Below are 15939 nucleotides of genomic sequence, written 5' to 3' on the forward strand. Positions count from 1 at the left end.
GGATACAGATAATAAAGTTTCTCAATGCTGCTTCCACACAGCATAATATCTGAACAGTGCTGAAGGGTATCATTTTCAGAAAGCTCCACACCGCCTTTCCGGTTACTGAATGGGTGTTTCATATTTGTCCACTCTGGGGAGTAATTTCAAAAAGCTCCAGAGGAGATGGAGATGGGGGATGTCAGCTTGGTGCTGATGAAAGGCCACAACAGAGGAAAAAAGATGCATTTTGGAAATTATCCACATCAGTGTGAACATGGCCTGGGTAAATCTGGGGCTTTAGTGCTTTCAAGCTGTTAGATCAGAATTGTGTTAATTATTTTCTCTGCCATGATTAATAACTTTGCTGCTCCCCTCTCCCCTCCCTTTTTTTACTTTATTTAAAAAAAAAAATAGTATAAAATCTGATTGATTTCCTTTAAGCATGTTTTCCCTCTATGGTCTGACTTCAGAGTGCCATCCTGTATAACTACTAACATAAAACATTCAACCCTTGGGTCACGATATCTTATCAAGTCCAAGCTTCGCTTTACTTCAGTTCCTTTTATGGCCCAAACCCACTGACCATGAATCCGTCACAATCTTTAAACTTCTTACTGAAAAAGGTTGCTGTCAACTGTTTCCCCACCAACATCCCGAAATATCCTCAGTGCCCTCTCACATGCCCTGCAGACTGTCCACACTCACCTGTCGTGCTTTTTAAATAAAACATTTATTTATACAGCACTGTGTGTACTCTGTACACGGCTGCTTAAATCCAGGTGCAGCCGCGGCTCAATAATGCATGGGAAAGTTTCATAACTAAGCCTACTAGGTCAAAGCCATTTTCCCTTGTTTTCCCTTGTGCGTTAGCATTTTGAGCAGCAATCACAATGTGTCGATTTCGTATCAGTCCGGTGACTTGCAGCACTTACCTGATCCTCTATAGGCATCACCAGAATGCCTCCAATTTTGAGCAGTACTTTCATGTAATTTTCATGGTCCTTTTGCACTCCAGCGCCACAATAAATGCGATCGTACTGGTGGCTGTCTGTGGAGATTTCAAGGCAATTCCCCACCACAAAGACAGGTTCACAGAACTCAAACCTGTGAAAGAAATAATCAGACAGGTAAGGAATAAAATCATGTTTTTGGGGGTTTTTTTGCAAAGCCCATCATCACATTTGTAGATTGTGGCAGAAATATACATGAGAGATTACTTATTTAAGACGGCAAACGGTCACTAGTGCCTCCTATTCAGTAACAGCTACTTCTTTTTTAAGAGGACACTTTATGTTTTGGGGGATACATTTATTAGCTTTTTTTTGGCAGGGCGTTAGATAAGAGGATTGACTCTCACTCTCATGTCTTTATGATAAATATGTAGCTGGAGCCAGCAGGTGGTTAGCACAGCTAACCCATTTATTGCACCGGTGTGACAATTAGTAACAGATTAATGCATTTAAAGGCTTATGAGATGCCACAACAGAGCAGAGCACTTTGTAAAAGTCACACACAGCATTCCAAAACTGTGAAAAGCCACAACTATTATAAGTAAATTATGTGCAATGAATAAAACTTGGGTTTTTTTTTATTTATTTATTTTTTTTTTTATCTATTTTTCTGTAAGAAAGAATTAAATAAAAAAAAAAAAAAAATCAAAGAAGTCTGCACTATAACCCCCCCACACACCAAAAACCAAAATAACTGCATGACTCTTTTAGTGCCTCAACTTACCATCTTTGAATAAGCATAAATGTATTCAATCTTTTTTGCAAGCAGCAGTCAATAAGACTAAATTGGCCAACTCTGATGTTTGACAGATAAATTGGTGCATCACAAACAGAAATTCCGTATTTCAGTAAGGCAGAAATCTACCAGGGATGAGTACTTGCATACTGAGAGGAACCAGTGCGGCACCTTGCCAAGGACAATGCTTTGCAGCAAAAGTTGAGCTTGGTTCAACTTTTTTTTTTGTGCCAAATGACTTGTTTTGCTGGAGTCCTTTTTTTTGGCACCCCGCTGCACTGACTCACTGGCTTCGTTTAAATGAATGAGAAGGCTGCTTTTTGGGTGCAGGGCTAACGTCAGCCTAAAAACTGCCTGAACACTTACTCGTCGTTTTACAGGCGGTCATGTGCATAGCGGTTTCCTGCCGAGAGCCGTTCACCAGGCAACCACCAGAGATTCAGGTGAATGTGTAGTCAGAAAGTGAGCTTAAAAGAAACATAAGCATATACTCACTTATCAAAGCTGTCGCTATTCTTTATGAAGTCATCCAGTTTCTCTCGGGCATATTCAACGACATCTTTGTGGAGCTCAACTCCATGGTTTACACCAAATGGCCCTAAGGGGGAGGGGGGGGACAAAAAATGTGGCATATTAATTCATGGCCTCCGTTAAGCACCAAAAAAAAAAAAAAAAAAAAAAGCCCAATTCTTGCTGATTTCTGCTTCTCAAATCTGAACATATGCAAATATACACTGCTTATCTGACATTTATTAGATTTTTAGTGCTATTTTTGGGGAACATATTATAAACCAATTGATCGATGAAGACCATATTCAGTAGCATCAGTGATGTCATTTATTGAAGTTACTTAATCATTTCCTCTAAATTTGTCCATGTAGACTTTAGAGAACATCTAAACACCTCCCACAATAAGGGTAAGCCAAGATTACCTATGATGAGGCCAACCATTGTGCTCAGGTAGCCGGTTCCACTGCCCAGATTGAGGAAAGAAAGTCCAGGCTGCAGTTTCAGTGCCTCCATCACCTCGGAGTATATACACGGAGCAGATAGGTGTATGTTACCGTGCTTCCAGGCCAAATCTTTGTAGGCATTGTCCCGATAGCCGTCCAAATAGTAGTCACCGCGGTCTATGGCCCGAAAAGCCTGCTCGACTTTTTCTGTGCGGATATACTGAGCCTCCTTCAGGTTATCAATTAGGTCGTCATTGTCCTCTCCGGCGCTCACAGCTCCCCCCATGGTGAAAAGAGCAGAGGAACCCTAAGGGGCGAACTCGTATTCAGGATGACTGTTTCGTCCTCAGAGGTGCATGGAGATGAACGGCTGTGCTGCCGCTGTGGCTCCTCGTGTGTCAGTTCAGACAGAGTTCATGTCCAGGCAGCAAGTGACCTGAGAAACACAAAAAAAGTGAGATGAACACACTATGACATTAACGCCTGTGAGGGAGCAGTGTCTGGTTAAATCTGCAAGTGAAGTGCAGATTTAAAGTGCTGATAAAAACAGTTTTATTAATCCACAACTGGGATTGTCTTATGATGAAAAATTGATGAGTGAGAGAAAGGGACTAAAAGAATGAAACATGTATTTTACTACCATTTTTTTAAGTATCCCTTCAGGATGAAACAGATTTACAAAGTATTAAATCTGCAGTGCCTTTGTGAAAGAATGGCCATCAAGCTGTAATGATGAAACAAATCCAGTAGTACAGTGACAAGCAGGCTTCCCCTCTACTGGTGGTTTATGCTTTATCTAATGTATGTAGACCCTTTTCCCCAACACATATCAGGCATGTCACAGCACAAATACAGTTAGTGACCCTAAATTAAATTTTGTTACAGAGGCTGTGGAATAACACATGGCTCGCTGTTGCCAAAAGACAAATGCCAACAGTTCATCATTTAAGGTTTTAAATGCTATTTATAAACTGTTAGAGCCCTGCAAAAATGTGCTGGACAGAAAGAATTGCCAGTAAATCAATAGTAAAAATAATCACCAATATTTTCAGAATCACATTGGATCCTTTGACTTTCAGATATTTTCACAATAAAAACCTGCTGCGAGGCATTTGCAGCTGAGACTCTGTGCCCCCAATGTCATGTCATATTCTACTGTGCAGTCTGTTATGTCCACAGGGCAGATGTGGAGTGATGTAACAGAAAGCTGACATTAGAGGAGGGCAAGATGGACACAAGCTTCCATCACAGCACATATGAAAGTTTCTAGAAACCGCATTAAAACAGCCGTATTTCATACGGGTCCACATTTCTGATGCATGCTATTTTCTGCAAGTACCGCTGCTTCGCCTCTGGACGCAATCGGTCTCTATACAGCCCATTCTCTTTTGAGCTGCTTTTAAGCATCGTGTAATCGTCGTTCCAACACAGTGTGTTTATTTTGATTCGTAGACCCCGAAAATGGTGCCGCGCTCCCACAATACATTGCGGCGTGACGTCAACTCCAAAGCCCTTTGAGAAAACACAACAGTTTGAGGTTTTTTTCCTTCCCAAGCCAAAAATAATATCCAAATCTTGTGCAAGACTTCCTGATCCTCAGCACTGGCTATACAAGCCTGCACGCTGAGAAATCTCAAAGAAAAAAAACAAAAACAAACAAAACTTCCCTAATGCAACCATTCCAGCAAAATCTGCAATGTGAGAGTTATCAGTTTGTACATCACCAAAATGTCAAAGCCCAAAGACTAGCCTGATGCTAATCAAATTACAGGTTTGTTTATGATAGATTATGATAAGAGATATCGACAAAGGCTTCCAGCTTCTTCCCACAGTTCAGAGACATGCAGTTAGTAGTTAGGTTAGTTGGAGAATCTAAATTGCCCATAAGTGTGAATGTGAGTGCAAATGGTTGTCTGTCTCTTTGTGTTAGCCCTGCATCAGGTTGGCGATCTGTCGAGGGTGTACCCCATCTCTCACCCTATGGTAGCTGGGATAGGCTCCAGCCCCCGGTGACCCTAACAAGGATAAACAAACAAGAATGGATGGATATCTACAAAGACAGACATTGTAAACATAGCCATTTAGAGCTCAACCAATATAGAATTTTAAACGTGTGTGGAGTTATTCATTCACTTGTTCTCCCTGACTTTGCTTGGATCAAGAGGTTGTGCATGCGCCCTCTACACAGCATCAAATCCTGTCATATCTTTACTTAAACTTACTTAAATTTCCATGTAGATAAATCACAAACAAATAGCCAATATCGACTGATAATATCGGCCTATCAGTCGGGCTATAAAAATATTTTAGTTGTAAGCAAGAATGTGCACATAATACAGTTATGTTGCCTATAATCCACTTTTATTTTCAGTTATATTATGGAGGGATTTTTTGTCTTCTAAATCTTTTGTACAGGTGCATCTTTGCCCTGCCCTAAAATGCATCACCCAGTCACCATCGAGCAGGTTACAATCAGCATTAGCCAAGGCGACTGAGATTCTATGCCAACGAAAAAGGTAAAAGTCAAATAATTAAGCAAAACAAAAGTGTTTCAAGAAGTTTGTGAAGACACAACAGGACCAGCATATCAAACACAAAGAGTCAATAGTTTTAAATATTTGTATCTCAAGTTTGAATCAAATTAAGTGGGAGTGTTTTCCCTTTAGAAAGAAAGACAAAAAAAAAAAAAAAAAAAAAAACAGCTCTAATTTTAATTTCTTTAAATATTTTATTACTGTTGATTGACCAGATACTTAAGCTGCTTCTGGCCACTTAACACAATTACACAAATAAAACTGCTGTTTATTTGAACTTCTTACAACTAAGCTCAGACTAAAGATGAGGTGTCAAAAAAAGGAATAAGGAAGGAAAGAAGCCAAACAGCTGTGAAACCTGCCATTTAAGGCTGAGCTTCAGCTGAAATATGAACTGCTGTTTTGGTGCTTACATTACAAATAATGACCTGATGGATTTCCTATGTAATACAGCACAGTAGCTGTAAAGAGAAAACTCCTGACATGTGCCAGTTTCTCATCATTTTATAAATGCTTTGATGACAAAAAATATCAAACCCTTCACACCCTGTGATGCAGCCGACAGAGACAGGTTCTGAATTCCTTCTCTGCCTCCTCAGCATCTCCACATCTGACTCAGCTAATAAAGATTAAATTCAGAGGTGACTTTGTAGTGGGAGGCCTAGTAAGGTAATTTTCCATTGGCAAAAAAGGAACCATTGATTCGCTCACCATCACTTGATGTACAGCGGTGTATTTTTTTTTTTTTTTTTTTTTTTAAATCCTCCTTTTCACTCTGTAAGCATTGAAAGAAAATCCAGAAAAATGGGTCAGTGGAGGTATTCAAGAAAAGTGCTTTTGGGCACAACAAAGTCCTTTAAAGACAAATCAAGAAAGACCAGCCAGGCAATAAGCTTATTTTAAGCAAAGAAAAATACCTCTTTGTAACAAGTATTCACTGGTAAACACACACATGATGTCCCAAATTGGGCCCCCCACAAACTGAAAGTGCGTCAGCGTATCAGGTCATGAGTGTCTGCTTGACCCGGTTATAAACACCTCACTGAACGTGTAACAGATCCTCCAGCAACACAGGATCAGCTCTGGAGCTGCAACCAAATACGACAGGCCTGTTTAGGCAGTGCACCAGCACAAGCACTCGACCGATCAGCAGACAGTGTGAGGTAAACTGATAATCCCGATGGTTAATAGCATTTAGTGTGTAAACTCAGAAAATTTACAGCCTTGTTGGCAAAAAACAAGAAACTAAATGCCTATGTGCCTGTGGCTTAATACCACGGCACTTTTCCAACAGAATTTGTATTTGCAGAAAACTAATCGGTAAATCTTGTAAGAAAGGTACAGAAACTAGTCTCAATTGTGCTATAAAGAGCAGGCCGGAGTCATTCTGATGCTGTAAAGCTAGGATTCAAGCAATGAAAATAAATACAAGGTTCAATAGGAGGACTTAAAGCTGTTCACCTATAAAGTCTACTTTTATGATACCTATAATGTTAAGGCTCGCTGACACTGTCATAGTGAAGTTAATTCTATTACCCGTTTACTGAATTTCTACCAGCTCCTAAAGTTGGACATAAAATGCAGTCCAACTTCAAGGTCACTATGTGACTACATAATTATTTACCTTGTAAAGCTGGACTTTAAACCTGCATAAGAAGCTGTATTCGAGTACTTCATTTGTACTGGTGACAGATGAGGACATTCATGATTCAACTTTTGTTTTAATTTAAGTTTCTTGAGGCAAATTTATGATAGTTGTGTCTCAATTTTACTGCAGCAGAAAAAGTTAGGATCAATCGTCTACTGCCCGTTTTGTGCGTTTATGTAATAATTAATGTAAGTAATTATTAGTACAATGTTGATGTCTGTTTTGCTCTGCAGAGAGAGATTTTTGGAATTCAACCAAAGGCAGAGGCTGGACTTGCATGCAGCCCTCCACAAAGCTAACAGCACATTGCCCAACAGTAATGATGCTGTGCATAGGTTGAATGCTGATTAGTTTACAAAGTTGGCTTGAACAGGAGGGGGGAAAAAAAGTGCAAGGAAGAAAAAAAAACAAAAAAAACAAACCACATTAAACTGGTTACAGTGAACAGTTTAGTCTTTCCACTGAGTTTCACTTCACTATAGGATGACTACCATCTTCCCTGTGGCATGAGCTGATCTCTTACGTTACTGGTCGTTCAACATACTTGACTCCAGGTCAGACATAACTACAGCATGTAAATGGAGGTTTGCTTCGTAGCATCTGCACAAAGTCCTCCTGGAAGCAAGATGCACTTAATTTCAGTGGTCTCCAATACAGAACTGCATGTATAGAATCAGTCAAATTTTTCCCAAAATAAAAAGGCAATAAAAATCTTTTTTTCCCCCCGTTGGGAAATTGCACTTCTACCACCATCATTGTCGTGTCTCCCCTAGATTTAATGCCAGGATTGTTTAATTTGCCACATCTCTCATGATATTTCTGACCTGCAGACCACCAATGCACTCCAATGTCAGGACCTTTCCATTTTAAAGAGTGCACCCAATAAGATTCATATCCATGTCTGTATCTGCTTAGTTCATGTGAAGTTTACCTAACGATACAGTAAATACATTTCATTGCAAGATCTGCACAATTCCCATGAGAAGCTGCAATGATGGTGAGAGAATTTTCATTTAGGATTACTTTTGATTTGAGCCTGTTCGTGTTGTACTGAAAAGGCCAGATCTAAGCATTTTCCCCACACATATCTACACTAAATGGTGCAAATGGTAATCGCTCTTTAAGATTTAATCTTTTATTTGCATGACAAACTAAGATCCTGGAGTCCAGTGTGCTGCTCACCATGACGACCTGCTGACCAATGTACAACCTGCGCACATGCAGGTCATGGAGAGGCTTTTCCTATGGCTCCACCATCAGGCTAGTGGTGGTAGCAATCAAATAAAAAGTGTTTTTGTTACGTGTCTAAATTTCACCACGGGATTCTGTGTTAATTAGCCACAAACAGCGAGAGGACATGACAGTAAAGGTGTGTGTTGTACCAGACTAACAACAGGGGCCGACTCTTCGTTCGTGCGAACCCGCTCAGATTTATTAATATATATTTTTTAAAAATCCACCAGCTATTTTTACTTGAATTCTCTAATTTTTGCCCCTGCCGTCTTTGTGTACTTATGATTAGGAGTCACACAGTTCCACGACAAGAGTGAATTTCTGGGTCAAAATCAAAGCAATGTTTTTACTCAAGTAGGAATTACTTTATCTCAGTTTGGTGCTAGATGAAAAAAAAGGAAGTTAAAATGAAGTTATTTGTATGTTGCCTTTGAAATCCATTAAACAGTTTCCTAAACAACACATTTAAAATAGCAGTTTGAGAGCAAAAAAAAATAATACAAGATATTCAAGGATATTTTCTGGAAATCTATAGATTTTTACTCAAATATAAGAATGTAATCAATAGATAACTATGACTGCAACTTGCTGTTGTTGAACTATCAGCATTTAACATCAGAAAATTAATACCTTGTATTATTAAAGTTTTATAATTGTCATAGGCTAGGTAATATAAAATGTATCAATTTACCTTTGATAATACATTTAGACATCAACCACTGAGATATACATGTCACACTTTATTGGTTTGGAATACACCTGGTTTTGTAACTGCTCCTATTATACTCTGAAATGATGTTTTTCTACTTTTGTTTCAAGATATTTCTTTTTTAATTTTTTTCCAGGTCAATGGAGCTTAAACCTTAATTGCAATAACATCAACAGGCAGCTTTACCACTGGTCAGGACCCCGAACACAGACTTTTTGATGGTCTATCAGCCTGGAACACAGTACTGCTGTCTGTTTTTATGTCTGTATCAACAACTATATTGAACACAACGGCACAGGAAAATTGGATGATGTCACTACAGAAACTAATACAGTCCACATGGTTTTTACTGCCCTATGCATCGCCAAGAAAACGGTCCTCATGAACTGGAAAAATAAAAATAATCTTAATTCTAGCAAATATAGAAACCATCTAATAGATCACATTAGTCTCGATATAGCCTCTGCCACCACATTAGATCAATCCCTCTGGGCTCCTTTGATCGGCTCCATCACCTAGCGGGGGTAGGGGGTCGTGGTTTGGTCCCGCCTTAGCTATTGTGGTTGATGTAGAGTTGGGACGGGCTTAGGAGGACCCCTAGAGACGTTATCCCTGGAGGGCTTAACCCGGGGGTTGTGTTCATAACCTGGTTAGTGGCTCTGGTCGCTCTTAGAGGCTGTTCTCCTCGTGGCTGCGTGCAGCGGGGCTGGAGGATGGTCTGTGCTGGCGGACATAGGTTACTGGCCTGTTGGCCTGGCTGCCCCTGAGTGGATCCGGGGCAGGGGTGGGGGTTTGGGGTTCGGGGGTGCTTCGCCTCCGTGCTGGGGCTCTGGCTGGGCCTTGGGGGCTTCGGTCCTCGTCGGTGTGTCACCGAGGTTGTGGGCGGGTGGGTGCACGGGGGCTCAGCCCTGGCACAGGGGGCCTCTTGTGCATCGGCTTAACTGGGGGGCTCTTCAACTGGCAGGGAGGTTGTTCCATCCTTGCAGGAGTCCACTCTGCAGGTGGGGGAGAGACATAGGAGAGGTGGAGAATAAACTTAACCTGGATGTCTGTTGTCTTGTGTAGTCTGGGAGATGATTGAATGTTGGGGTGGGTACAGTTTCCTCTGCGGTGGGGTAGGGTGGGCTGCCCCGGGTCCTGTGGGGCTTGGCAGGCTGCTACCGTAGGCCCCGGTCTGGATGGACCTGGGCTCCCTTGCCTTGGTGGGTACCAGAGGACTGGGGTGCCTACTGGGGTCAGCGGGGGAGCTGGCCCTAGGGAGGGGCATCCTCCCCTCCCTCCTTTTCCTCCCCATCCCCGGCTACCTCCCTCTTCCCGCTCCACCACACTCACCCACACAGGTAGGGCCTTGGGGTGCGGGTGTGTCACCAGGGTGCAGGGGAGACATCCCCCCCTGTCCCCTTCTGGCCACCTGTGCCTCAATTTTATCTCACAACTTAGACATCCACATTACTTACACTCTCATAACACACACATATATATAGGGCCTTGAGGGTGGGCACGTTAACGGCGTCCAGTGGACGGTCTGTGTACTCAAACCTACCTCTGGCGCTGGTGCCCACCTCTCAATTTTAAATCCATGTAGACATTGAGGGTTCTCGGGAGGGGCCGTGCTAACACCTGCTGCTCTCTGGCAGCAGCACCATGCTCTCCCTTGTTTTAAATGCACTTTAGACAACACGCAGCAACACTACACATGAGCGGGAGGAGGGAGGTATGGGGTCTTCACACACCCCCGTTCTCTGCTAGCCATCGGGGCGGGGGGGCTGGGAGGAGATGTTGGCTGTCCGATTGGCCTCCCTGCTGCTGCGGAGCCTGGGACGGTCTGCTTGCCTCCACCCCGGGGGGAAGGGTAACATCTCTTGGGTCTGGGTTCTGTTTCCCCCTCTGGGGGCGAGGGTACCTGGACCCGGGGTATAGAGTATGTTTGGGGAGTGTGATTGTGTGTACATGTCCATTTATGTCAATCCTTACGTTGGGTGAGTGCTGAGTGTTTGTATATGTGTGCATGAGGGTGGGAATGCATGTTTGTGTCTGTGTGTGCCTGTTTGTCTGTGTCTATATGTCAGGTCGGGTCTTAGACTCCACCTCTCTGGGAACTCCCAGGCCCTCCAAAGTGTGGAGGCCTATCTCCCCTCACCACACTCCTCAGGGGTCGGTGCATTGGTGGTTCTTTGTGTCCGGGGCTGGGCTCTCAGGTATGTACCAGCTCACTCCCGGTGGCTACTTGGCCTGGCGCCTGTTGCTCGGTCAGGCCTCTCCCGGGGCGTGGGGGGCCCTCGGGCCTCCGGCTCGGTTCACTCTGGCACAGCTGGCTGCCGGCAGAGCCGGCGGGCACGCCTGCAGCCCCCTCTAGCTTCTGCTCGGTGGCTACTGGGTGACCCCTCGTCTGGGGATCCTCAGCCCTTCCCATGAGGGTGGCACGGATGCCCCTCCGGTGGTCCTCCTTGGGCTCTCGCACTCTGGGGCCTCTGGATGTCTGGGGCCTGGATCTCCTCCATGCCTGCTTCATGCCCTGGGGGACGCTATGGTCTCTACATCCTTTGCAGACCATTACATGTGGAAACCATTTGAATACAAGCACGCTGATCCACACGGTGTTCACTGTTCGTAGACTTAAATTACACCTTTCTTGGCTGCTACTTCAAAGTACATTGTGCGCTGTCTGTCCTGCGTGCTGCACAACAACATTGAATATTTAGTATTTACTGCTGTTTGCACTTAGCTAGATTAATGCGATGGTGTTGTGTTTAGTATGTTGCTTTGTTTTGTTTTTTTTGCTTGTTTTCTATTCTTTCTCTCTCTCAACAGGTGATCCAGGAGATTTTTTCCCCTTTTTCACTGTCCCTCTCCCCTTCTGTTTTTCTTTTCCTTCCTCTTTCTTTCTCCCTTTCCTATCCCTCACTCATGTCTGTAACAATTGAAAATAAAATAAAATAAAATACATAATAAAAACAAAGGTCGATCAAATGGACCAATACGGCAAGGCCATGATGATCCATTTGGCAAAATAAATCCATTGGGTATCCTTGTTGGTCTTCAGACAACAATTCTGATGGCTAAAGAACCAAATGGGACAGGCAACAAAAAAAAAGAGAACAACGGCATTTATGAATTTCAGTGTAAGCGTGCATGGTGGTGCATCTCACAGTCACACTAAAGGCGTGGATAGTTATGGGTCATGTCTGCAGACCTAATTTTTAGTATCCAGAAACATAAGAACTCTCTGCTTCTGGCATCCAGCTATTGTCTACTCATCGTTCTTGTCTGCTTTGGCTCTGTGTTAGTCCTGTGGACTATTGTGCACCTGTCATATAGCTACATTTGTGGTCAGATTTTTAAATACACTCACCATGAGTGTCATGGCAATGTTGGGCTTCTAATGATTTCTTTGAACTGTTGAGTATACATGCATACAGGCTCAAAGTTATAAATACACCCTTGTAAATATTTGAGTAGTTTAATGTCTCTTTCCCCCCCCCCCCTTTTAGTTTAATGTCTCGTACCGAGTTGCACCTCAACAAGCTTCAGGCATAACTCTGGCTTAATATTTGACCACTCATCTTGACAGAATTGGTGGAGTCCATTAAAATCGATTGGTTTTCTGGTGCGCACCCAGCTTTTAAGCATAGTGAACATATTTTTAATAAGGTTGAGGTTAGGGTTTTAGGAAAACTATTCCAGAATATTAATGTTAGCCTGCTTTATTGATTTCATTTTACTGAAGACCAGTTCTGATGTGTGTTTGGGATCATTATCCTGTTGGAACATCTAACTGTGTCCAACTCATTTTCCACCGCGGGCCACATCATGCCCACTTTGATCTTAAGCAGGTAGCTCATTGCTCAGACTGTCCAGTTTTCTTTTGTGTTTTTTTTTTTTTTTAACTAGTCGTTATAAAAGATTTCTATAGCAATGGTAGATTGGTCCGAAATAAGAAAGCGAATAATGCAGCAAATAGATTTTTTTAAATGGGAAACTACAGGTCTCAAAGTACACAGAGAGAAAGCAGTGCAGGAAGTACGATTTTATCGTGGTGAAAGCAAAAGTAACAGAAAAATCACTATAGTCAGTGGGGTTTTTTTTTTGTTTTGTTTGTTGTTTGTTTTTAAACGTGAAGCATAGTTTCGGTCTTCTTTTGCTGCTAGTTCAGTGAATTTTAGTCAGAGTGGTTTTGTGGGCTTTGAGATCCTGATGTTTCAGTGGATACCACCCATGTCTATATTCAAGTAACAGATCTGGCGGTACATCGAGTTAAACCAGAGTTCTCCCTCTCGCCTCTGGTACCAGGGGCATTGGAGTGGAACAGGTTTATTGTTTAATTACTTTGTGTAGCATTAATGGCCATTAGGGAGGTTTTCATTAGTAGGAAAAGCTGTAAAACTTATGAAAATACAGTTAAAAGACCAAAGTTTATGCTTGTGCTTGTTGTGGTAAGCAGCACATCAAACAAGTTAAGAATTATAAATGGCTTCAAGCGCAAATGCAGATACTGAGCGATGGCCTGCTGGTACAGTTAAGGTGAAGTTCAAACTTTTGTAGTCCTTCATTATTCCATCGACCTTGTGCAATGTACAAGTACCACTGGCAGCAAGACAACCGCAGAACATGATGTTACCACCACCGTGCTTGACAGTTGCTACATTGTTCTTAGGTTTGAAAGCGTCACTTTTACTTCTCCAAACATGCCTCTTGTCGTGGTGATCAAATACTTGAATCTTTGTTTTATCTGACCATAAAACTTTTCTCCAAGCATTTGCCTTGTCGATGTGGGCAGCTGCAAATTTCAGTCAAGCTTGAAGGTGTTGATTTTAGAGTAGGGGCTTCTTTCTTGGTCTGCACCCTCTCCGTCCATTGATGATGTAAAACTCATTTCACTGTGGACAGTGACACTCGGGTTTGAGCAGTTTCCAGTTTGTGACAGGCTGCATCCTTGGTGGTTCCTGAAAACCCTAACCTATTTCCTCTCATCGCAGCAACACTGGTACATTTTCATCCTTGGTGCAGGTGTGAACTCAGTAATCGCACTTCGTTGCGGACCAAAACAACTATATCGAGGGTATGTTATAGTGTATTTATATTTAAGCTGTGTGTATACTTCTAACCTTATGGATAAGAGAAAATTAAAAACAAATGTAAACCAATTTTTTTTTTTTTTTAAGTTGTTACATGTGTGCTGTGCAATCGCTCCATCCTGGAAAAAGAACAGTTGAAAGAAATCACTAAAAGCCCCAAATTATTTTAACAGTCGCACCTGTATGCAAACTTCTGACCACAACTTTAAAATAAGACAGGGGCGTAATTTCCAGGGGGGTTATGACCCCCCTCCCCCCAATAATCAGACCCAACCAATATAACCCCCTCCCAATAAAATTATGAATTATCTTGCAATTATTTTGCTGGTAATAACTGAAATGAGTGAAGAAAATCAACAGACTATTTATGCATGTTTAATCATCTGGGAATTTACCCAGATTTATTTATTTAGACAGAGATCTTGACCCCCCAATGTTCAGCACAAAGTTACGCCGATGAAATAAGATGAGGTTTATGGCAAGGGCTTAGCCTAAAGGTTTCCATTTTCTGGTCCCTTGCTCATATAAGTATTAAGTTAATAATCATGAGGTTATTTGATAAGATAGTTGCAGTCATACTCATCAGAATTCAGAAAAAAATACTTTAGTTTTTAAGCTGTGGTGCTTGTATATCTATATAGGTATCACAACCTACATATATTTGGTTTTTTTAGCCTGTTGAATGGACTAAGATATGATCAGTGACACCTCCCCAGCGAGGTGCTGTTTATGGGAGGAATGCAGTCCCCAGGTTTGCGCCGTTTTCTGGTCTCTCTGTTTTTGCATGCAATGGTGTACACAGATGTTCCCCAAATTCCCACAACTGACACCTGGTGAAGCCAATCCGCGCGCAACCTGGTCACGTGTTCGCGGTTGCCACACAGACCGCAGCTCGTCAGCCAATCAGCGGCCAATCAGACTTTCTTCGCACTGCGTGTGACGATGGGGCAAAACAACAACAACGGCGTTTTCATGAAACCCTGTCAAGCGTTATTAATCACGGCTCACCCTCAATCAAAGCCGTCCGCACCTGTGAGAAACATACGCCAAGCACTTATTAAAGCAGCTGTCAAACAGCGAGAGGCTGTGGTGTGTTTGAGGCTTTCATGCAGCTTTTGTTCCCACTTGTCGACCAAAACGCAGTTGCTGGCCAGCTCTCTGCAGTGCGATTAACCCCACTCTTTAACAGCAACTAGCTAAACCGGTTTGGTAAGGAGAGGATAAAATATCAGACTCGTGTAGCATAACAGAAATATTCTCACAGGAAAAAAAACCGATCATAAAGCAGAGATCTTTCGGAGTATAATTTCGCCCGAGAAAGCTCGCACTTCTGTTAGAAAAGTCACCCCAGGCCCACTCACAGCTTTAGCGTGTGCGCTCCTCAACATAGAAATAAAGCAGAATACGAATTTAGATGTGAAATTATGTGTTCCAGGTAGAACCTGAGTGTTTGAGTTATCATTCAGTGCAACACAACGCTATGCGAGTTGCAGTTAAAGCGGGCTAACGTTAGCTTTTTGTGGGCCTGAGTGCGCCATCACTAAAAACAGACAAAGCAGGTTAGGTAAGCTCGCCTCTTTATCCTGCCGTTACACAGTTAGCAAACACACAGCGCAGCTACTTAACAGTGTCACACCACGAAAAGCTAATACAGCTGCCAACGACAACACAAAGCGTGTAACTCTTACACAAACAGCCGCTGGCTAAATAACGAAATCCAAATAAGAAATACTCACAATGCCGTGTCGCATTTACTCATTCCTTGTAAAGTGCTGTTCAGTGCGACGGTCAGTGACAGCTACTTTCACACACCAGCAGCTTCTTCAATTGGTTAAGTACTAGTTTACTGCGCTAACTAACCAGCTGGTTGGTTGGAGAGATAAAGTAGCAACAGCAAGCAGTTGTGTCGAAGTGGAAGAAGAAAGAAACAGCTGAGAAGAGGATGTAAACACAGGTCACGTGGTTTTAAAACGTCGTTAGAAGGAAGCACTGTTGCTCTCGCTGCTATCTATGCTATCTGTTTATCTTTGCAAAACCAACTGGGATTTTGTTTTATTAG

The 15939-nt window shown here is 42.5% G+C and overlaps 1 protein-coding gene across 1 annotated transcript in view; it reads right to left on the reverse strand.

Moving 5' to 3' along the window:
- The window catches only part of pcmtd1 (protein-L-isoaspartate (D-aspartate) O-methyltransferase domain containing 1), a 21061-nt gene extending 5202 nt beyond the window's left edge, over positions 1 to 15859 (reverse strand). The window contains exons 1-4 of the mRNA XM_005912610.3: positions 15617 to 15859; positions 2661 to 3117; positions 2224 to 2326; positions 915 to 1086 (exon numbers count right to left, since the gene is read on the reverse strand). Of these exons, the coding sequence (XP_005912672.1) occupies positions 915 to 1086; positions 2224 to 2326; positions 2661 to 2967 (582 nt within the window). The 5' untranslated portion in view covers positions 2968 to 3117; positions 15617 to 15859. The remainder of the gene's footprint in view (positions 1 to 914; positions 1087 to 2223; positions 2327 to 2660; positions 3118 to 15616) is intronic.
- Between the last annotated feature and the right edge of the window lie 80 nt (positions 15860 to 15939).

The sequence above is a fragment of the Haplochromis burtoni genome, unplaced genomic scaffold (genome assembly GCF_018398535.1).
Source record: "Haplochromis burtoni strain Fernald_Lab_line unplaced genomic scaffold, NCSU_Asbu1 Contig_3, whole genome shotgun sequence".
Classification (NCBI taxonomy): domain Eukaryota; kingdom Metazoa; phylum Chordata; class Actinopteri; order Cichliformes; family Cichlidae; genus Haplochromis; species Haplochromis burtoni.